Source organism: Hyperolius riggenbachi, chromosome 2 (assembly GCF_040937935.1).
Source record: "Hyperolius riggenbachi isolate aHypRig1 chromosome 2, aHypRig1.pri, whole genome shotgun sequence".
Lineage (NCBI taxonomy): Eukaryota > Metazoa > Chordata > Amphibia > Anura > Hyperoliidae > Hyperolius > Hyperolius riggenbachi.
The window spans coordinates 555578237-555602757 of NC_090647.1; the positions used below are offsets into that span (position 1 = coordinate 555578237).

General features: G+C 47.3%; 1 protein-coding gene across 1 annotated transcript in view; it reads right to left on the minus strand.

Annotated features, from left to right (window-relative positions):
• The window catches only part of GAP43 (growth associated protein 43), a 105916-nt gene extending 86837 nt beyond the window's left edge, over positions 1–19079 (minus strand). The window contains exon 1 of the mRNA XM_068266239.1: positions 18776–19079. Within this exon, the coding sequence (XP_068122340.1) occupies positions 18776–18805 (30 nt within the window). The 5' untranslated portion in view covers positions 18806–19079. The remainder of the gene's footprint in view (positions 1–18775) is intronic.
• Positions 19080–24521: the final 5442 nt, after the last annotated feature.

Here is a 24521-nt window from a genome sequence, read left to right on the forward strand (position 1 = left end):
TTCAGGTGTGTGATTTAGACACTACTGCAGCCGAAGAGATCAGTAGGACTGTCAGGCAACTGGAATCATTCCCACGGTGGTCTTGCTGGGCCACTCCAAATAGCAGCGATGTAAATATTTACTGTCCCGGCTCCAGCGCAGGTGCAGTAGCGGCTCTCGGCTCGGAATCGGGATCAGGCAGAAATAGTCTATCCCAGTCGGGTCCGCTCTACTGTGCAGGCACAAGTTGCCTGCGCAGTAGAGCGGAACCGATTGGGATCGGCTATTTCCACCTTAGTCCATCGGGGAGCCGCTACTGTGCCTGCACTGGAGCCAGGGAAGGTAAATATTGCAGGCGCTACTACGCCTGCGCCACAGCCTGACAAATTGTTGGCTTTGCCTTCGGAGGGGCCCAGCGAGACCACCGTAGGACGGGGAAGCCTCAATCGGATCCAGAGGCTTCCTCTTCCCAAGGTAAGTACTTCCCAGGGGAACTTTTTTCTTTTGTTACAGAGTCTCTTTAAAGAAAAACATTTCCTTGTTACAGCCCACCGAACTCCTGCAATAAATCTGCAATGTGTCTACTTCTGGATTTCATGGAAGCAGATAAAGAGTTGACAACCAGTGTTTACATATTAGCTGAGTCTGCTGAGGCCTGTTGAATTTCTGTGCTGACACAGCTGAGAGATCAAATTACACTTGTGATTAATTGAAAATGAGGGGGAATCGGACAGACTCTTCTCTCTAAAAACATGCAAGGTGCATTTCTGTTTTCCTTGTGTCCTGTGCAAGAGTTCAGGTCCACTTTATCAGGAAATAAATATGGCAGCATCCATATCCATATCTGTCTCACTTCAAATGCCCTTTAAAGGGACTCCGAGCAGTGCAGAAACTATGGAAAGATGCATATCATTTTAAAGCTCTCTTTCTCCTCTTTCCAATGATATATAAACCGTTGCCCTACACCTTTTAGTTTTCGCTATTTTCGCGATTGAAATTGCCGCAATTGAAATTTCAATCGCGAAAATAGAGAAAACTAAAAGGCGTAGGGCGACGATTTAGGCGTCGCCAGAAAGAGGAGCAAGAGAGCTTTAAAATGATATCCATCTTTCCATAGTTATATTGTATTACACAGGACGACACTCTCCCCAGTGTCAGCAGCTCCATTCAGCAGAAAAAGTCGTCCTGTGTAATACAATGTAATTATGGAAAGATGGATATCATTTTAAAGCTCTCTTTCTCCTCTTTCTGGCGACACCTAAATCGTCGCCCTACGCCTTTTAGTTTTCTCTATTTTCGTGATTGAAATCGCGTCCGCGGCAATTTCAATCGCGAAAATAGCGAAAACTAAAAGGCATAGGGCGGCGGTTTATATACCATTGGAAAGAAGAGAAAGAGAGCTTTAACATGATATGCATCTTTCCATAGTTTCTGCACTGCTCGGAGTCCCTTTAAACTGGACTCTGCTTTTGCTAAAGGAAAAAAGGGCAAGTCTTTTGATTTGGTCACAATCAGGGGAAGCGAAATGATATCATGCGCCGTTCTTTCACCCCTGATATACGGCAAGCATTCCAGCAGGTATGGCGGACACACGTACGTCTACAGAAATCCCGCTTCCACATCGGCAGGCGAACACGTCCGTTCATGAGATTTGCTGGGATCTCGGAATGTTCTTTCTTTGGAATGGGTCCACGGGTTTCTTGTTTCAATACCCCGCTCGGTAATCTGACTCTCCTCCGCCTGCAATCATCTTCTCTCACCTCCGGCGTTTCCATCGCTCCGCAGATGACTTGGCAGTACCGCCACAGGTCAGGCGCGCGCCAAAACTCATCTCGTGTTCAGCTAGAGGTTAGCCAAATAACGGAAGACAGCAGGATGTAGATTTCCAACCACCTACTACCGGATCCACGCCCGCGCCAATTGGAACGCTAAACGATCGGGAAAAGAGTCAGGCGACTTTCACAGAACTTTGCAGAACAATGTATGCGTGTGTGGAAAACTACGAAACATATGTCAGTCGTCAAGGATACATTTCAGAATACAGAGTTGTTTAACGCGTTGTAATGATTGTAACCACGTACAACAAGAGGAGAGGAGACCGGCACTGCAATCGACTTATTTATTCCATGCTGTAAAAGGTGCATACAAAGAGTCACATACTCAGTGCAAAATAGTAAACATACCAGGTGGATGAAGCAATGTGGGTGACGGTGGGTGCTGGGCACTGTGGGCCTGACGGCCGTTTCGCGCAGACGTGCGCTTCAACGGAGGCTCTAGCTCTAGCAACGGAGGCTCTTTGTATGCACCTTTTACAGCATGGAATAAATAAGTCGATTGCAGTGCCAGTCTCCTCTCCTCTCTCTCCTCTTGTTGTACAGCGTTACTATTTCCTATACCAGAGCACGCAATTGCAACCATGCTGTTTGAAGCATAGTGGTCCTGCCAGCTCCCCACTCAAGATTGTACACCTGCTGCAGTGCCAACCTGCACACCTTTTTTCGCTATGATTGTAACCACCACACACACACGGTTAGTGATTTGAAGGTCGGTTCTTGTATTTGGCCACGCCTCTTCTTTAGTGTACCACAGCTAAGCAAGACTGAGGCAAGGGGAAGAAACTCAGCTACCCATGATGCAATGGGAACGTTGTCTGCCTCTATTAGGTTTGTAGAAAAGAGAGTAATTTAAAGAGAACCCGAGGTGGGTTTGAAGAATATTCTCTGCATACAGAGGCTGGATCTGCCTATACAGCCCAGCCTTTGTTGCTATCCTCAACCCTCCTAAGGTCCCCCTGCACGCTGCAATCCCTCATAAATCACAGCCACGCTGCTGACAAACAGCTTGTCAGAGCTGGCTGTGTTTATCTCTATAGTGTCAGTCTGCTGCTCTCCCCGCCTCCTGCAGAACTCCAGTCCCCACCTGCATCCCTTCCCTCCCTGCTGATTGGAGGGAAGGGACAGGGGCAGGGACCGGAGCTATGCAGGAGGCGGGGGAGCAGCTGAGACTGACACTACAGATGTAAACACAGCCTCACAGCATGGCTGTGATTTATGAGGGATTGCAGAGTGCAGGGGGACCTTAGTGGGGTTTGGGATAGCAACAGAGGCTGGGCTGTATAGGCAGATCCAGCCTCTGTATGCAGATGACATTCTTTAAACACACCTCGGGTTCTCTTTAAAGGGACACTGTAGGGGGGTCGGGGGAAAATAAGTTGAACTTACCCGGGGCTTCTAATGGTCCCCCGCAGACATCCTGTGCCCGCGCCGCCACTCACCAATGCTCCGGCCCGCCTCTGGTTCACTTCTGGAATTTCAGACTTTGAAGTCAGAAAACCACTGCGCCTGCGTTGCCGTGTCCTCGATCCCGCTGATGTCACCAGGAGCGTACTGCGCAAACACAGACCATACTGGGCCTGTGCAGTATGCTCCTGGTGACATCAGCGGGATCGAGGACATGGCAACGCAGGTGCAGTGGTTTTCAGACTTCAAAGTCAGAAATTCCAGAAGTGAACCGGAGGCGGGGCCGGAGCATCGGGGAGTGGCTGCGCGGGCACAGGATGTCTGCTGGGGACCATTAGAAGCCCCGGGTAACTTCAACTCATTTTCCCTGACCCCCCCTACAGTGTCCCTTTAAATTCTGACACTTTGAGGGTAGGAACACACTAGTCAGTGCGTGAAAGTTAGCGTTTTGCTGCATACGCGGTTGTGCGTTTTCAGTGCGTTTGCATTTTGTGTTTTCCATCCTCACATGCGTTTTTCTTGCGTTTTGCGTGCGTTTTAATGTGTTTGCAGTTCTCACATATGTGTTTTGTATGCCTTTTTTGATATTCGTTTTATGCTAATCACTTTGAAGTCAACAGGGAGAGGAATTACATCATCACACTTATTTAAAAAAAAATAAAGACACACTAAAAACGCACTAAAACGCAATACCTCTGTGTCACCATTGACATTCATTTTGTGCGTTTTAGATGCATTTTGGAAAAATATGCAGCAAGTCCTGCGTTTAAAAAAAATGCACAGTGCAGAACGCAAACATATGCGTTTTTCCATGCGGTCCATTGACTTGCATTATGTGCATTTTCCTTTGCGTTTTCCGCAACGCTAGCGTTTCTGCTTAGTGCGTTCCTACCCTGAAAACAAACCTGAACTCAGAACTTCCTCTCTGCTCTAAAACATACACAACAGCATAATAACCTCTAAAGAAAAACATTTCTTTGTTACAGCTGATACAAATCCTGCAATAAATCTGCAGTGTGTCTACTTCCTGCTTTCATGAAGCATCGTGTGTTTGCAAATTAGCTGCTCCGCCGAGGCAGCCAGCTGACACAGCTAAGTGATCAAATTACAGTGGTGATTAGTCACAGATGAGAAGGAATTAGACAGGCTAAACCAGGCATGGGCAAACTTGGCTGTTAAGGAACTACAAGTCCCATAATGCATTTGCCTTTGAGTCATGACTGTGGCTGTCAGACTCCTGCAATGCATTGTGGGACTTGTAGTTCCTTAACAGCTGGAGGGCCAAGTTTGCCCATGTCTGGGCTAAACCCTCTAAATACATTCAGGGTGCATTTATCTCTGTTTTCCTTCTGTCCTGTGCAAGAGTGCAGGTCCCATTTAATTATGAGGTTGGGGGTGGGGGGTGCAGGCATGCTAGCCACAGTTGCTATGGTAACAGAGGGGAGATATGTTGGCCAAACATGTTGGGGGAGGAAGGGGGTACTAATGATTGTCTTCAGCTAATTTTGCTTCAGCGTCATTTTGTGTAAAATTTTGCAATTACAGTTGCAACTAATTCCGATTTTGAAATTGGATTGATTTCATGTAATCCAGGGGTCTCAAACTCAATTTACCTGGGGGCCGCAGGAGGCAAAGTCAGGATGAAGCTGGGCCGCATAAGGGATTTCACAAAAAAGTCCTCAAATGTCATTATTAACAGTTTTAATTATTTCTTCTGAACATGAAGTGTCCTACCTTATAGTTCACTTCAGTGCTCCCATTACAAGTAATCCGCCGCATCCCCGCCGCAAAACGAGGCCTGCAGAGCCCCCAAATCACTCGGGGGGCAATCCACCAGCATTTCCTGGAAGGGGCAGAGCTTTCAGCTTCAGCTCTGCCCCTCCTGACGTCAATCGCTGCAGATCGCCGCCTCTGCCCGCCACTCTCACTCTTCCTTCACAGAGAGGGGCGGGGAGATTCGACGATCCGTGCGGCAATTGACGTCAGGAGGGGCAGAGCTACAGCTGGAAGCTCTGCCCCTCAGCGCAGTCGTGGATGTTTGCCCGGGGGATTTGGGGGCTCTGCAGCCATCGTTTAGCGGCGGGGATGCGGCGGATTACTTGGGAGCACTGAAGCGAACTATAAGGTAAAATAGTTCGCTTTCGTGTCTCTTTTGCTTTTGCCGGCGCGGGCCACAAAATATTGTACCGAGGGCCGCAAATGGCCCGCCGGCCGCGAGTTTGAGACCCCTGATGTAATCCATTCATAAATTTTGCATTTTGAGCAAAATTACGAACGTGGATTATGATGTTTCCAATCGCTGTATGACCTCAGGGATCACTTACCACGGTGCGATTACTGAACGAGGGTGAGGGTCCCATCAAAAATTTGCTCGGGATTCTGTGATTTGCATTTATAGCACTGGAGAAGGTTGGGGGCCAGTGGTGAAAGTGAAATTTTGCTCATCCTTAGGAGTCCCTGTAGGACTGGGGTTTGGGCAAGACTGTTGGCCTAGCGGTGCAAAAAGGTATAAATCGGCCTCTGGAAGTATGTGGCCAGCATGAGGCATCTTCTGGCAGATCAGATGTTTCTCCTACTCTTGTATCTTCTCTGTGTCTGCAGCTCCTTGCCTGGAGGCTGGAGCAGAACACTAACTGCGTTTAAAGGTCCTTTAATCCGCCGCTCCGGCCCTGGCCCAGCTGTGCGTCTCAGGCAGCTGCCATCAGCAGATAAAGTGAGGAAATCAATGGCGGTATTGTGCTGGCTCACCTGGGACTGGGCAGGGAAGGAGGGGGTTCTGGGTAATTGCAGCTGCAGACAGTGGCTGCACATCCTTTGCCGGACTCTCTCTCCTGGGCACAATTTTCCAGCTCTGAGGACAAAGGCAACATCAGCCTCTCATTTGCTTTCAGCCCAGGAAGTTGCAATAATGTTCTCTATTTTTCATTTTTTTTCTTCCTCTCTCTACTAAATCAGATTACGGGGTCATGAGCCTGCCTTTGAGAAGAGTGCTGCCTTTATCTTTCCTGACAGAGCCTGGGAGATGCCGAGACTCAGCCGGAAATGAAAGGGTCACAGACGGAGCCGTGTGTGGCTGGGAGGGGGTGCGTCAGGCGGTTTCGCACATACGCAGCAGATAATCGCACAGAGAGCCCCTCCCCCCATTTACAGCTACAGAACCGGTCGTGTATGTATATGCATTTAAGAGAACATTATTTTAAACCAGCTGGTGGCACCTGCCATCTTTCTGGACCTCACATGTGCCATCCCTTATTGCACAATTGGACCAATCAGATTGGACCAGTTAAATTACATTATTGGGTTAATCAGATTGGACCAATAGAATTGCATGATTGGACCAATCAGGTTGGGCCAATCAAATGCACAACTGGTCTAATCACATTGGAAGGGGGGGGAGCCGTACATGGATGTTATTATATTGGAAGAGGGGCTGCAGATGGAATGGGAGCTGGACTGCTTTACATGGATGATAGACATGGAAGAGGGGGCTGCACATGGAATAGGAGGGGGCTGCTGTACATGGATGTTACACATGGAAGAAAAGGGGTGCTGGGTGTTACATATGAAATAAGCTGTGGCTTAAATGGAAGGGCTTCTGCTGTAGATAGATTTTACAAATGGAAGAGGAGGCTGCACATGGAATGGGAGGAGGGCTGCTGTACATAGATGTTACCCATAGAAGAGGGGCTGCACATGGAATGGGAGGGGCTGCTGTACATGGATGATGCACATGGAAGAGGAAGCTGCACATGGAATGGGAGGGGCTGTTGTACATGGATGATACACATGGAAGAGGAGGCTGCACATGGAATGGGAGGGGCTGCTGCACATGGATGATACACATGGAAGAGGAGGCTGCACATGGAATGGAAGGGGCTGCTGTACATGGATGATACACATGGAAGAGGGGGCTGCACATGGAATGGGAGGGGCTGCTGTACATGGATAATACGCATGGAAGAGGGGGCTGCACATGGAATGGGAGGCGGCTGCTGTGTAATGATGTTACACATGGAAGAGGGGGCTGCACAACATGCAATAGAAGGGAGGCTACTGTACATGGATGTTATATATGGAAAAGAAGGCTGCATATGGAATCAGGGGGAGGGGGCTGCTGTACATGGAGCTGCACTTGGAAGAGGGGGTTGCACATGGAAATGGGTCCACAAGAAAGTTGGCCTAGGGCAGGAACAGTGTAAATCTGGCCTTGAGCAGAGTGCCCCATGCACATGTGTGGCGGTCCAGTATCAGTACAGGTGGCCCTGGCAGAAGCTGGCACTGAGACACTCTCAGCCATGCCCCACACTTGGCAGCAGCTCAGTAACAGATTCTGGTGTGTCAAACACAGAAAGTGTTCCAGATTATTCTGCTGACTTGCCCGTCCTGCGCGATCGCCGGGGGAAGAAGCATCAAAGCGCAAGTTCCGAGCTTCTGTTTATTTTACGCAGCGCAAGAGCCGTCCCCCGACTCCCTCCGCTTCCTGCAAACTCTGCAGTGCAGCCGGATTCACCCCCGGGGGGGAATTCTGCCACCAGCCTCCCCGGACTGCAGGTAATGGATTTATCTCCCGCCACTGATGGATGGCTTCTGTCACACGAGTCACAATCATTCATAAGTCTCAGCAGCACAGAGGCAATAGGAGGTGATATGAGCTCAGTTACAGGCACACCACTCACATGTGACAAGTGTGTAAAAGCGTCACACTATGCAGTATAGGCCCCCGGTCACAGTAACCGGGCAGTATTGTTTTCCATGATGTAGCCAGACTGCAATCCAAAAGGCTGCTGATATTACACTTTGCTTTCAATACATCCTAAAAGTGATCCTCAGATTGCTGTATCAGTGCCTCTTTCCTCCTACCTGACACTAGCTGCATACTTTGCTTACTTGCTGTGAGCCTATGGCTCATAGTGATCACAGGGTCAGGAGACGGCAGGGAAAATAGGCTGCAGCAGAGGGAGAGCAGCGCAGTCGGCGGTAGGGGCGGGTCTGTGCGGTGCACCAATTATAATCTACATCCTGGCAGGGATAACAAGTTTCAAGCAAGGCATAGATTTCAATTAGCATGGTACAGATTCGGTTGAAAGACCACCTCCTCAGCAGGGGCGTGGCTAGCCCCAAAGATCAGTGGCATCTATTCTGGGGTGCCCAGGATGTCCCCCAGGCAGAGTCAGCTGTGGTGCCTCAATGGCAGGCATGCTGGAAACTGTTGTGCATCAATTGGAGGTATGCTGGGTGCTGTGGTGCATGATTGGGGGGACATGCTGGGAGCTGTGGTGCCTTTATGGGGCATGCAGAGAGCTGTTGTTCTTTTATGGTGTCGTGCTGGGAGTTGTAGTGCCTCAATAGGAGGCTCGTGGGAGCATTGGGAGGGGGTCCACTAGAAGCAGGCCAGCCTGCCCAGCAGAAAGCCAGACCAGCAAGCACAGAAGCCAAGTAACTCTGCCTAGTCATGTTTAAGTGACACTGTCTATTTATGTGAGATGCTGCATTTATTTATTAATGGAAAGGGGGCTTCATCCAACATTTAGACCGCTGTTAAGTCCATGTAAATTTGGCTCCACCCATGACCACCTTCCCCCCCCCCACACACACACACACACACACACACAGACAAAAATGAAATATTGGGTGCAATTTTATCATTCAGGACCAAACTTCCCACAGAAGTGGATATTACTGTGGGCGCCTATGGTGGCATCCAAACTTCTATGGCGCCTCTGGCAGTGGCACCGAAACCTTCACTAAAGATCAGTTTTAAAGTGACGAGAACACAGAGAGCCCAATATAGTGCAGTATGTACTGGATGGATGTGGGTGATGAGAGGCAAGTATGTAACATTATACTCACAAACATGGGTTACCACTAAGGCAACCACTGTAGATGCAGGTGGGGAGATTAGACCTGTCCCCACTCAGGATTAAGAAGTCGCTCTCTGTAGGTCTGGAAACAACGGGTTAACACCCTTCCGCCATGGTTGGACTCAAACCAAATGTGGAAATGAACAGAGGCGCCAAAAGGATAAAAGTAGCTAAAACTTAAAAAAAAAACGGGGGAGGCAGGGGTGGACTTTCCTCCTCCAAGCAGACACAAAAACAGGTTGATGTTGTATGTTTATTTATATATACACTCCAAAGTGTCAAGGCAACGCGTTTCGCAAGTGTTACCCCGCTTCATCAGGCAAAAGGGGATGGAGCATACAGCAACAAGTGTCTATGTCTCAGCCTAGCGCCTCTGTGTACACTGCTGTAATTAGCATTAGCAATGAGCAAACAGTTTAGAGAAGTCACACTTGATTACCTTCCCCCTGGATAAACGAGGGCAGAGGGAATGGAAGGGGGAAGAAGAAAATGGCAGCTCCTACAGCTATTAGTAACCAGGACAAACTGCAGAAAAAAAGGTGCTTGCATCCCTTTAAAGAAGTAATCATGCAGACAAGCTAGTAAAGTAGTTTATCATGCCTCCTCAATGGCAGGCCAAATTCCCCTTTTTTTACACTTCAAGATCACTCCAAGCACGCATCTGACTCCACTGACGTTTCCTGTAAAACTGTGGCAATTAAATCCGCCAATTAGCAGCCGCCTCGGCAGCAGCAAGGTTACAGACTTATCCCTGATGCAGAGATTTGCAGGTTCTCGAATAATTGACAGAACAGGTGTTAGATGCACTCATCAGCATCCTCACAGAGCGGACCCTCCCTCCTTCCCTGCATCCGGGGTCCGCTCCATTCACCACATACAAGCTGTCATTGTAGCCTGGAAGTTCTGCAATGTGCCAATTACCGGAGGAGGAGAGGAGGGGGGAGGACCCCCCCAGACACTGCTAATAGCTTATTCATTTACAGCAAGACTTTGTAAAATACATGACAGATATGTGCTGCGCCTACCAGCTTACTTACTGAGAAACGATAGGTATATGTTAAGGTGGCCACTTACAATCCAATTTCTAGCGAAAAATAGTTAGAGCAATCAGATAATTCTAATTAGAAGAAAAATCGTTCACTACGCCATCAACGAACCAATCTTTGCTTCCTATCTATCATTACCAACAAGAAAATTCTAGTTTTGGTTTGATGAAAATCCAATCAGACGATAATCGTTCATAATTGATTGTGCCCATCAACAGAGATTAGTTACAACCAATGGAGTGTGGGGGGCCAAGTACACACTATGGGGGCACTGTGCAGAGTATGGGGGCACAGTACACACTATGGAGGCACTGTGCAGAGTATGGGGGCACAGTACACACTATGGAGGCACTGTGCACAGTATGGGGCCACAGTACACACTATGGAGGCACTATGCAGATTATGGGGGCACAGTACACAATATGGAGGCACTGTGTAGAGTATGGGGTAAAAGTACACACTATGGAGGCACTGTGCAGAGTATGGGGGCACAGTGCACATTATGGAGGCACTGTGCAGAGTATGGGGGCACAGTACACAATATGGAGGCACTGTGCAGAGTATGGGGGCACAGTACACAATATGGAGGCACTGTGTAGAGTATAGGGTAACAGTACACAATATGGAGGCACTGTGCAGAGTATGGGGGCACAGTACACAATATGGAGGCACTGTGCAGAGTATGGGGACACAGTACACACTATGGAGGCACTGTGCAGAGTATGGGGGCACAGTACACAATATGGAGGCACTGTGTAGAGTATGGGGTAACAGTACACAATATGGAGGCACTGTGCAGAGTATGGGGGCACAGTACACAATATGGAGGCACTGGGAAGCAGGGCCACACTATGGAGGCACAGTGCACAATATGGGGGCACAGTACACAGTATCATGGCACTTGGAAGCAAGACCTCACTATGGGGGAATGGTGCACACCATGGGGGCCCAGTACACACTATGGGGGCACTGTGCACAGTATGGAGTACAGTACACAGTATTGCAGCACTGGGAAGCAGGAACACTAAGAAGGTGGGACCAGGGGCGTGACTACAGGGGGGAAGCCCCTGTGACCATAGGGGGCAGAGCTGTAAAGGGCCCTAACTACTACTTCACTCCTTCCGATAAATGGATCCATCTTTCAGATCAGGTGTTTGTGTGGCTACACTTGTTACGGGTGTGCAGATTATAATGTCTACACTGGTTTGATGACCCTGGGGGTCCCGGGAAGGTATGGCACCTTGTAGAGGGAACTGACAAGCTGGGACATGTTATTGGGGCATTGGAAAGCTGGGACACAATACTGGGGGTCTCGGGAAGGTATGGCACCTTGTAGAGGGAACTGAGAAGCTGGGACATGTTATTGGGGCATTGGAAAGCTTGGACACAACACTGGGGGTCTTGGGAAGGTATGGCACCTTGTAGAGGGAACTGAGAAGCTGGGACATGTTATTGGGGCATTGGAAAGCTGGGACACAACACTTGGGGTCCCGGGAAGGTATGGCACCCTGTAGAGGGAACTGACAAGCTGAGACATGTTATTGGGGCATTGGAAAGCTGGGACACAACACTGGGGGTCCTGGGAAGGTATGGCACCCTGTAGGGGAACTGAGAAGCTGGGACATGTTATTGGGGCATTGGAAAGCTGGGACACAACACTGGGGTCTCGGAAAGGTATGGCACCTTGTAGAGGGAACTGAGAAGCTGGGACATGTTATTGGGGCATTGGAAAGCTGGGACACAACACTGGGGTTCTCGGGAAGGTATGGCACCTTGTAGAGGGAACTGAGAAGCTGGGACATGTTATTGGGGCATTGGAAAGTTGGGACACAACACTGGGGGTCTCAGGAAGGTATGGCACCCTGTAGAGGGAACTGAGAAGCTGGGACATGTTATTGGGGCATTGGAAAGCTGGGACACAACACTGGGGGTCCTGGGAAGGTATGGCACCTTGTAGGGGAATTGAGAAGCTGGGACATGTTATTGGGGCATTGGAAAGCTGGGACACAACATTAGGGGTCCTGGGAAGGTATGGCACCTTGTAGAGGGAACTGAGAAGCTGGGACATGTTATTCGGGCATTGGAAAGATGGGACACAACATTGGGGGTCTCGGAAAGGTATGGCACCTTGTAGAGAGAACTGAGAAGCTGGGACATGTTATTGGGGCATTGGAAAGCTGGGACACAACACTGGGGGTCTCGGGAAGGTATGGCACCTTGTACAGGGAACTGAGAAGCTGGGACATGTTATTGGGGCATTGGAAAGCTGGGACACAACACTGGGGGTCTCGGGAAGGTATGGCACATTGTAGAGGGAACTGAGAAGCTGGGACATGTTATTGGGGCATTGGAAAGCTGGGACACAACACTGGGGGTCTCGGGAAGGTATGGCACCTTGTAGAGGGAACTGAGAAGCTGGGACATGTTATTGGGGCATTGGAAAGCTGGAGCACAATACTGGGGGTCCTGGGAAGGTATGGCACACTGTAGGGGGAACTGAGAAGCTGGAACATGTTATTGGGGGATTGAAAGCTGGGGCACAATACTAGGGGTCCCGGGAAGGTATGGCACACTGGGGGGGGCAGTAGACACCTGGGATATATTTCTGATGATACAAAACTGGCATAGATTACAGTGGACAATACCATGACACTATTACACTACTGGAGACACTGGGAAGTTGGGACAGCCTATTGGGATCTCTTAGAACCTAGGAGACACTGTAAATCTATGACGTGCTACTGCTCTCCTGGAGATGCCATAGGCCCAGAATATTCCATCGAAGGATTTAGTGAAAACTGAGGTTTAATCAGGAAGGAAGGGGAAGTTGATGAAGAGCAGGATATCTTCTACCTGCCAGAGTAGACTTGTTCCACTCTCCGCAGACTCCGATTCCTGCTCATCCAGCCAGCCTGATAGAGGATAGCTGGGTGCTGCACTCGTTGGATTACGGAAACATCAGAACCCAGAAAGGGACTTCCCTTTGATTTCTAGCAGCCCATTTGTGGTGAACCGTATAGGTGGACTTTTCCTTGGTAATTTCACTTTTCCTTTAGGATTAGGAATTCTGATTGTCAGTGCCTGAAAGGTTCTCTTTAAATCCAGCATAGGTGTTATATTGCATTTTTTATATATATATTCAGACTACCACTGCTGACTTGGAAAAATGCTGAGTAATCCTTTTTCGGGAAGAAAAAAAAATGTTTTATCCCTCTAGCGATCCACTTAGCATATAAATGAAAACAGCGAAGTTACGTTATAAAAGCTAATTGCTTGTTTCACCACTAAACTGTATATATTTTCCATAAATATATTTCTTCTAAGTCCTGTCCTGATCCTGCAATCGCCTGTAAAGCTCTGAGAAGCTGTTATGGTGGTGGCTTCTTTCCTAGGACCTGTCTGGTGACCTTAGAGTCCAGAGATCATGCCCTCCAGGTCAAAATGAATATGTATTGTATGTTCCTTCTGTACTTTCGTGGAGTTTCCGGTTTCCATCTTCTCTACTCTCTTTATGTAGCACAAAAAGATTCTGATTCTGAAAGGTTTCTATGAGAGATCCAATGTCTGTTGAGCTTTGACGTAAGGCCCATAACCATAACAATGTTATCTCCTGATGTAGAGAAAACAAAAAGTTGTCCGTTGTCTATGAAAAAAAGCCATTCTGTTTAAACTGTCTAGACTAGAAGGTGTTGCAGAACATGTGAAGCTGGAGTCTTTGCCAGGATTTAAACCTTGTCTTTGTTGTTCGTTTAGGAGACATTTTATCACTTTTATTGAGAATTTTTCTGAAGTCTGAAGAAGTTACCTGTGCAGAGTGATGAAACGTGTTCTAGAGAAATAAAAATGGTGTCCAGTTGAAGCTTCCTTATTTCTTTTTTGGTAATAAAATGACCCAGATAGATGAGAACCTCCACAAACTCGTTGTCCTCATTGCGGACACGTGCTCCAATTGCTACTTCGGTAATGCTCGAAAAGCTGTCGCTGTGGTCCATTTTTTTTTAATATATCCAGCCCTGGCCTGAAGAGTGGCTTATTAATCTCCTCATGATCTTTTGATGGGGGAACGTAGTAAAGGAAAACCAAAACTTGGCATGTTGCAATCCAATTCTACCAAATTCCACATTCCACAGCCCAAAAAAAAGCCTACAGATTCCTACAGTCCCGCCATCTGATCTGCTTGGCTCGCCATCCACTGAATCAAGAACAGGACGAAGGAATAAATCACAGAAAAAAAAAATTGTCACCATTTCACACGACTCACACAAAAAATTAAACTTCTCACTTTAACGACGACAATGTTATAACCGCTAGAACAACTTCATACGAGTCTTGACATTCCTCGAAGCCTTTGATCTTTCTCTCCAGAAACGATCTAGCTGTACATTCCTGCCACTGATTGAGAAGGCAGCTGGAGGACAAAGATTGTAATGAAGTCCTCTCGGAATCCCAAATGAGCTGAGATGTTCCACATCCTGGAGTCACTCCTGCTACACGCTCATCTATCCCCCCTTCCTGTCTGGCAGTCTCCTCCTTGCCAGAATTTTTTAACAGAAGTTTTTTTTCTCTCTCTCTCTCATCCCTGCGGCAATTCTATTCATCCACTCATCAGCTGGTGCCTCCAGTCCACCAAGACTTTCACTTTAGTGCCATGAAGACTGTCAAACATGCAAATCCACTTGCACTTGTTTCATATCACAGCTGAGAACACGTCTTCCATCCCAGCATGAAATGTCATATTCTTCCTCGTTACTTCTCCTTTGAACAGATGCAATTCCAATTTCTCCAGCTGTACTGTCACGTAATCCGGTCTTCTCTCTCAACGACTGTTTGGTTTATTATCTTGAAGGCCAACAGGTACAGGACTAGGACATATCTATAGCTGTTCTCCAAAGTCTTTTTCTCAAATTGCCTTGAATGTAGACTCACCATTCTGTATGGTTGGTGTGAGATAATAAGGGCATAATTTCCTGCTTTTTTTTTTTCTTTGGCCTACGTGACCAGCAGATGGCATAGAGGGTAGAAAGAACTGTGCCTAGATAGGCTTTTTCAACGTTATAGGTTGAGGGACACAAGGCGGGTGGAGCAATAAAGTCCTACACTCAAGGCTGACTATTGCATAGGTTGAGCACTGCATAGACGTTCAGTCCCATTGTGGCTGTAGAAATAGGTGTGGCATCTCGTTAATTCCTCGTCTAAGTGATACAGGATTTGACCCAGAATTCAAAATACCAACAAAATACATTCCTGTCCTTCAGATGGAAAAGACACTTACAGCATTTTACACAATTTTTACAATTGTATTATAGAAGATATCAAGTTAAATAGACATTCCTCCAACATTTGTTAAATACACATTTTATGACTTTTCTGCACACTCTATGAAAGAAAAGGTTGAAAAGGAACTCATCAGGGTAACAACCCAAAAAGCTCAACAGTTTTAGGATTTTTCTTGTTAACAATGCAAGCTCTAAGGCTCTCAGACTCCTCAATAAGTCATTAGCCTGGACAAGCACACAGCAGACATTAGCAGCACTATGGTTCTTGGTCAGCGTATGGCCAAGGGTTAAAGCAAGGATGTGAATGAAAGCCTTGGAGCTTGCACCTGTGAAAAAAGTCAGCCATTGCCTATGTCTGTCCTCAGTGGTTCCACTTCAGAGTCTGAACTATACAGAGCAGATGGAGAAGGTAAAAAAACGTCTGTCAGCTCAGGGTAAGTGGGGCATCGGCAACAGATAAATTGCCATGTGTAGCTTGGAATTCATCAATGAATTTGGGCTCGATGAAGGCATGTGTAGTAACAATGGCAGCAGCCTGGCTACCCATAAATCAGAGGGTTGTCTTTTCCCTCGAGAGGCTGCCGTGACTGTAAGCGTAGGTCTTATAATAGATACTGATAGCTAGAACTTGGCAGCAAAGTTAATGCATGTACGTGTACTATAAGTTAAAGAATATAAAGTTAAGTAAGGATGAGGAGGGGCGGAGGAGAGAGAGAGAAGGAAAGTAAGAGAGAGTAGTGAAGAAGAGTGAGAGACAGAAAAAAGGAGGGATGGATGAGTCTGTGGGTGTGTGGATGGATAGATCATTGGGTGGATGGGTGGGTGTATGGATGGATAGATCGATTGATGAATGGATGATTGGTGAGAGCTATAAATGACTGACATAAATATTTAGTAATAAAGCAGATAGAGGGGAGGGAGAAAAAAAGAGGCAGAGAGAAAAATAATCGAGGAGGCAAGGAATGGAAGGAGGGATGGATGGTGAGAGCAATGGATGGACACAGACTGAGGGAAAGAGATAGATGAGTGGGAGGAAGAGAGAGACAGGAAGAGAAATGGTGAGGAACGAAAGGAGGGATAGATGGATAGATGGATGGTTGGATGGTGAGAGCTATAGATGGACACAGACTGAGGGAAAGAGTTAGATGAGTAGGAGGAATAGAGAGATAGACAGCCAAGGAGGAAGAGAAACAGTGAGGAACGAAAGGAGGATGGTTGGTTGGATGGATGGTTGGATGGTGAGAGCAATGGATGGACACAGTCTGAGGGAAAGAGATAGATGAGTGGGAGGAAGAGAGAGACAGACAGCCAAGGAGGAAGAGAAACAGCAAGGAACGAAGGGAGGGATGGATGGTTGGATCATTGGTTGGATGGTGAGAGCAAATGGATGGGTATAGACTTAAGGAAAAGGGAGGGGGAGAGAGCTAAGAAGCAAGAGGCACAGAGAGGCATGGATGGATGGATAGATACAGACAGGTGGATAGGCAGACAGGTAGCCATACTAGCATCCAACCACAGAAGCCGCAGCTCATCTTTTTGACTCAGCTGGATTGCCGATCAGCCTCATCACGGTGACACAGACATAATAAGCACATGTAACGTCTACACTCTATAATTATAGTTTCCAGCTGAAATATTTACTCAGATTTCACAAAACAGGAGGAAAAATCCAACACAGACCAAGCTCCACATATACCAGTGAGGTCTCCATCCAACACCCCCCACCCACCCCTTCCCCCACCAACACCACCACCACCCCACCTCCATCATTTTCTGCTCCCCGGTAGACCCCACCCTGCCGGCCTTTTTTTTCCTCTCTCTCTCTCTCTACCATTCTACAAGTGATGCTTCCAGCCACACCTTTAACCCTTCCCCGGCCACGAGAGGAGAACGTCTCCAGAGCCCTGAGCCCCCAAGGGGGATTAAAATAATGATTTAATCCATTACGACAATGCATGCTGTAATGCAATCAGCCAGAGCACAGGTGCAATCAGCCCCATTGTCCACGTCCAATCCAATCCAGCGAGCTCTCGTAAAATGAGAGAGAGAAAAAGCAAAAACCCTTTAACGTGTCAATCAATGCATGTCAGTCTCTTCATCATGCAATGCCTGAGGGAACAATTCACAAAGTATCGGCCAGCTCAGCAACAATATTCTCCGAACGTTGTACTGCTTAATATTCCCCGCCTGTCAACCTTGCAGATCTCAACCCCATCAGAATTATTATTTTTTTAATATCCATTTTAACGCTTTAACATTTTTGGGTAATATCGTTCCATTCTGGTAGACTTTACAGATCGGAAAAAAAAAATCAGTGAATGTCAATGAAACGTTAAGGGTGTGTGTGCAGCAGACACTTGTTACACAAGCCCACCCCACAGCTTCCATGAAGGAAGCGTTCTTCCTACCAGGCGCTAAAACATATTTTTGCTTTTTTTTTTTTTCAAATCATATATTGTGCAACTTACAATTTGCAAAATGTGAGAATTTAATTTTTTTTTTTGTAATTTGCAACTTTAAGCGTATATTATGCAATATCAATGACGTTAATTTTAGAATTGTAATATATTCTTTACCCAGGTGCTACTCTAGCCGCCACCTGCCACCCAGTTTTTTTTTTTGAGGATGCTAACAGGTCCCCTTCGGCATGGACCAGGGGCGGGGTCCTGTGCTGCACACAGTGGCTCTCCCCAGCTGTTTCAGCATCACCAAGGCAGCCAGCACTCTTTTCGTTCACAAGGAAGGAAGAAAAAAAAACGTTTTTTATTTTTTTTTTCTCCCCGCTTGTTCTAATTCTCCACGCTTAATTGCTTTAGCATTGAAGTCATTGTTCTCCTTAATAAAACAACAGGTTTAATCCTCCTCCCTGCTCATCATCCAGACATGCCACTAATCCTCCTCCACCGCCGTGCTTCTTCTTCTCCTTCTCACAATTGGAACATCTGATGCTCCCATACAGAAATCATTCAACAAAAAATTCTTGGAGGTGGGGTGGAAAAATTGGACACCCATCGCCCGAAGTTATGACACCTTCCCCAATCTAAACCCAGGATCACTCAACACGGGGGGTGGGGGACAAGGTGGCCATGGCCAGATGGATTCAACCCAGATTAGGTCAGAATCCAAATTAGGGTTTTTTTTTCCTCCCCCTCCTCAATAAATCTTAGACAGTCATGGAATGAGGTGGGCGACCCATAGACTGGTTTTCAACAGTGATCGGCCCCACCAGTTTTTGAAAAGTTTTAGTAAAATTCACAATGAAAACGCCCAGATGTGGGGTCAGCCGTGGAAGACGGTGGAACCTGCCCTTGCCGAAGGGATTTCTGGAGGACCTCAGGGTGGGGATTTGGGGAAGGGTTTGTGTAAGAATTTACCTGCTTAGTCCTTCTCATACAGCACAGCATGGTTGAATTGGTTCTTCTACTCTCCTCCTTCCTTCCTTTCTGGTTCTTCTCTTCCTCTGCGTGCCTTCTGTCGCCCCCTCGCTCTCTCTCACACACACAGGCACGCTCTCTCACACATGCAGCAGGGGGCTAGCTGAGAATGAAGAGCTGGATCCTTCTGTACATCACACACATGCACGCCCTGTCTCTCTCTCTATCTCTCCCTCTCTCTCTCTCTTTCTCTCTCTCCTCTCTCTCACTGTAGACTTCTTCTCTGGCTCAGTGACTGCTCTGTGCCTCTCCTCATCCCAAGCCCTCCCCATCCTTGTCAGCCCCCTCCTCCTCCTCCCAGTCCCCCATCATGAATATTTAAACACCGACAATCTGTACCCAATTACCACGACTTTCCCTGTATAGAATGGAGGAGAGGGGGGCAGTTTCTTTACCTCTACGCCCTGATCTCTTGACGTACTTATGTCATTGTGGTCCCCCCCTCTGTGTCTCTCTTTCTGCCTTTGCCATGTTCATAGTATTGGTCTCCAGATAGCGGGGAATGGAGCAGGGTGTGGACAGCCCTGGATTGCTCCTCACTGCCTGGAGATCCCATTGTTCAGGTGATGGAGAGAGGGAAGAGGAACCAGGGTGAGATCATGTACTATGACATCATAGGATGGAGGAAGATGTCACCTCTGCTCCACCAATACCTCCCTCATGTGTGTGTGGCTGGAGGAGCCCTGAACTGCTGAATGACTAACTGGCTGCATGGATGGAGGGAGGGAAGGAGCAAGAAATGGATGGAGGGAGGGAGGGATGGATGGATAGACAGGTAGATAGATAGAAGATAGATAGAAAGAGAGAGACATTAGAGATGAAAAGAAAGGAAGAATATTATATTGTTAGATAGACAGATTGTGGTGAAAGATTAATCTATATATATAAAATCAGATGTATGTGTGTGTGTATGTGCGTGCGTGCGTGTGTGTATGTGCACGCGAAAACGGCTTGACCGATTTGAACGAAACTTGGTACACAGATCCCTTACTACCTGGGATGATATGTTCTGGGGGTCTCGCGGCCCCCCTGCATACCTGGGCGGAGCTAAAAACAGCAAATCAGATTTCCCCCATTCATGTCAATGGAGAAAATGTAAAAGGCTGCCATTCTCACAGTAATCAAGCCAGAGTCCCCACACATGGCACAGTTGGTGACCGAGGTTACAAATCCAGGAAAAGTGGGCTGAGCATAAAACAGCCAATCAAATTTCAGCCATTCATTTTAAATGGGAAAATGTAAACTGCAGCCATTCTTAGACTGTTAATCGCAGGGCTCTCAAACTTGCCACACTTGGTCACTGGGTGACTGGGATTAAGATTCAGGAAAGTGGGTGGAGCCTACAACAGCCAATCAAAATTCACCTACTGATTTTCAAAGGGAATATTTAAACTACTGCCATTCTTACACTACTTATGGCAGAGGCTTCAAACTTGCTACAGTCGGTCATTGGGTGACTGGGGTCCAAATTCACAGAAGGGGCGGGGCCACAAACAGCCAATCAGATTTCCTTGGTGGATAAACTGTTTCCATTCACACATTTTTGATGCCAGGAACCTGAAAGCTCACAAACTTGATCATTGAGTGACTGTGTGTCAAGGTTATAAAAAGTGGGCGGAGCCAAAGACAAATTTCACTGGGAAAATATAAACTGCAGCCATTACACTGTTAATGGCAGGGATCTCAAACTTTGCACATGTGGTCACTGGGTGACTAGGATTAATATTCAGGAAAATGGGTGGAGCCTACGACAGCCAATCAAAATTCACCTGTTGATTTTCAAGTGGAATATTTAAATTGCTGCCATTCTTACACGGTTAATAGCAGACGCCTCAAACCTGGTACAGTTGGTCACTGGGTGACTGGGGTTCAAATTCAGAAAGGGGGCGGAGCCACAAACAGTCAATGAGGTTTAATTTCAATGAAAACATATAAATGATCATTTATATGTCATTACGTGACTGGGGTTCAAATTCACTAAAGGGTTGGAGCCACAAATAGCCAATCAGATTTATTTTCTGGATAAACTGCTTCCATTCACACAATTTTGATGCCAGGAACCCAAAGCTCACAAACTTGGTCATTGAGTGACTGTGTGTCAAGGTCACAAAAACTGGGTGGAGTCAAAAACAGATTTCTCTGGGAAAATGTAAACTGCAGCCCTTCTTCACCGTTAATGACAGGGTTCTTAAACTTTGCACAGTTGGTCACTGTGTGACTGGGATTAATATTCAGAAAAGTGGGTGTAGCCAAAAAAGCTAATCAAAATTTGCCTGTTGATTTTCAAGGGCAATATTATTCTTGCACTGTTAATCTCAAACCTGGTACAGTTGGTCATAGGGTCACTGGGGTTCAAATTCAGAAAAAGGGGTGGAGCCACAAACAGCCAATCAGATTTGTTTCATTTCACTCAGAAAAAAAAATTATTGATGCCAAGGACCCCAAAGCTCACAAACTTGGTCATTGAGTGACTGTGTGTCAAGGTAATAAAAAGTAGGTGGCGCCAAAAACAAATTTCACTGGGAAAATATAAACTGCAGCCCTTCTTACACTGTTAAATGGCAGGGTTCTCAAAAATTGCACAGATGGTCAGTGGGTGACTGAGATTAATATTCTGAGAAATGGCTGGAGCCCATAAGAGCCAATCAAAATCCACCTGTTGATTTTTAAGGAGAATATTTAAATTGCTGGCGTTTTTACACTGTTAATAGCAGATGCCTGAAACCTGCTACAGTTGGTCATTGGGTGACTGGGGTTCAAATGCTGGAGAGGGGTGGAGCCACAAACAGCCAATCAGATTTGTTTAATTTTTATGGGAATATACAAATTATTGATGATGCCAAAGACCCCAAAGCTCACAAACTTGGTCACTGAGTGTTAGAAAAAGTAGGCGGAGCCAACACCCAGCCAAATACATACCCGGGCAACGCCGGGTCATCAGCTAGTAAAGAATAAATAGAAGTTAATACAAAGTATATAGTTTACTATAATATTAAACCAATATCAATGTAATCAAATACAGGCATTAAAGAAAAATCAAATGTAAAATTAGAGGAGGGAAAATACATATATATATATATATATATATATATATATATATATATATATATATATATATATATATATATATATATATATATATATATATATACATAGTTGATAGGTTTATAAAGACATGTGCTTGTAGAAATACACTTGACAACATTTTTTTTTAAATGTAGGTCTGCCACATACGTTTCAACCATTTAATTGTCCAAATATTCAGGTTTTGTGAAAACAGCATTCAGGAGGTAAAAGTTCAGTGACTGTGTGCTCCTTCCCCTGATCAATACCAGTCACAATGGCTTCCAGCACTGGAGGTACCTTGCAAGGGCAAGAACTCCCCCCCGCCCTCCAACCTCCACCCCCCCAATGGTGATGTCCAAGCATGAAATCACAAATACTGTATCGGTAATACCAGGAAATATGGCGCCGAATGCCATTTTTCAACGCCTCGCCTACTATATATCGTGCGCAGATGGCGCCCAAATTTCTTAGTATTACAGATATTTGTAAGAGCGTCTGCAGGAAGCCCGATATTTAATGTTTTTTGCGGCTGAATCGGGGAGGGGGGCAGATAACGTTAAAGAGAACCCGAGGTGTGTTTAAAGAATGTTATCTGCATACAGAGGCTGGATCTGCCTATACAGCCCAGCCTCTGTTGCTATCCCAAACCCCACTAAGGTCCCCCTGCACTCTGCAATCCCTCATAAATCACAGCCATGCTGTGAGGCTGTGTTTACATCTGTAGTGTCAGTCTCAGCTGCTCCCCCGCCTCCTGCATAGCTCCGGTCCCTGCCCCCGTCCCTTTCCTCCAATCAGCAGGGAGGGAAGGGATGCAGGCGGGGACTGGAGTTCTGCAGGAGGCGGGGAGAGCAGCAGACTGACACTATAGAGATAAACACAGCCAGCTCTGACAAGCTGTTTGTCAGCAGCGTGGCTGTGATTTATGAGGGATTGCAGAGTGCAGGGGGACCTTAGGAGGTTTGGGATAGCAACAGAGGCTGGGCTGTATAGGCAGATCCAGCCTCTGTATGCAGATAATATTCTTCAAACCCACCTCGGGTTCTCTTTAAGGGCCCTTTTACACTTAATCAGTTGCTCTCAGTTAAAACAGAAAGAAAACTGATTTTCAAAGTAAGTCCCATGTTTTCCTATTGCACCTTTCACACTTAATGCATTTTAACTGAAATCTTCTTCCCAATGCACTGCTATGGAAAAAAACCGTGTACCAACGCGTACTAACGCACATTAACGCATACCAACTGATTAAGTGTAAACGGGGCCTAAGGTGACCATACATCAAGCGACTTGGTGGCCGATCGACCATCCCAATCAATTATTATAATCGAATTGGATGAAAATCGGTGCCATCAAGTGCATGCCCGACCAACAATGCAAACTATTTCAGGACGAAAATTGGTTGCATTTTTGATCCCACATGCTGCAGGATGTTGGGCTGACTTGCTCGATTGGATGCGTGATGGGAACGCCGTGCAATTTCCCAATGATCGCCGAACGCGAATAAACCCCCGGAGGATGCCGTCCGTGCCGATCCGCCGGGTCCCCCCGCCCATTAGCCCCCCGGGCCGGCTGCCGACCCCACGGCCCGGGTCGGGCTCTCTCGCCTCTCCTAAGATGGCCGCTTGCTCTGGCCGCGGCTGCGCAGTCCGCATAGCCGCGAGTGCGGCTGCGCAGCTCTAGGGCCAACCCCTCCCGATCCACGCTACGTAGCGTGGATCGGGAGGGGTTGGCCCTAGAGCTGCACTCGCGGCTGTGCGGACTGCGCAGCCGCGGCCAGAGCAAGCGGCCATCTTAGGAGAGGCGAGAGAGCCCGACCCGGGCCGTGGAGTCGGCAGCCGGCCCGGGGGGCTAATGAGCAGGGGGACCCGGCGGATCGGCACGGACGGCGTCCTCCGTGCCTTAAAAGATGAGGCAAGTGATTAACTTTTTTTCCTGCATTTCGCCTCGAAAGTCCTTTAATGAAGAATGTGCCCCATGTAAAGTATACATTACCTGTCTGCGGCCTGCGCTTGTCCCTCTGCTGCTCCGGCCGCATTCTCCTCTGCATACACAAGCGCCCCACGTGGTTTCCTAGTAAGGGCGCATGTGACGTCAGGAGATATCCCGGAGGCAGCGGGGGACAAGCGCAGGCCGCGGACTGGTAATGTATACTTTACACGGAGCACCGGGGGGGGGGGGGGGACATTTACATTAGGGGGGGGGGCAGCGTCAGGGTGGCGGATGCAGCACACAAGGCTGATTCTGGATTCATTTCAGCATGAAATTGATTGGGAATCGGCCTGTGGTGTATGGGCAGCTGACAGATCTCTCTCTTATCAGATTCCATTAGAGCATACTGTACATGTCAAACTCCGGCCCGTGGGCCAAATCTGGCCCTCAGAGCCATTAAATTTGGCCCTCAAGTGGTTTCCTCACTTTGCATTATGTTTGGCCCACTCTAGATCATCAGGGAAGCCATATGGGTAGAGGGAAAGCACTAAACACTAGGAAACTGTATAGGAGAGGGTGGGGGCCTCTGGACACTAGGGAATTATGTAGGGGAGGGTGGGGGCCTCTAGACACCAGGGAACTGTGTAGGGGAGATAGGACCACTAGACACCTGGGAATTGTATAGGGGTCGGAG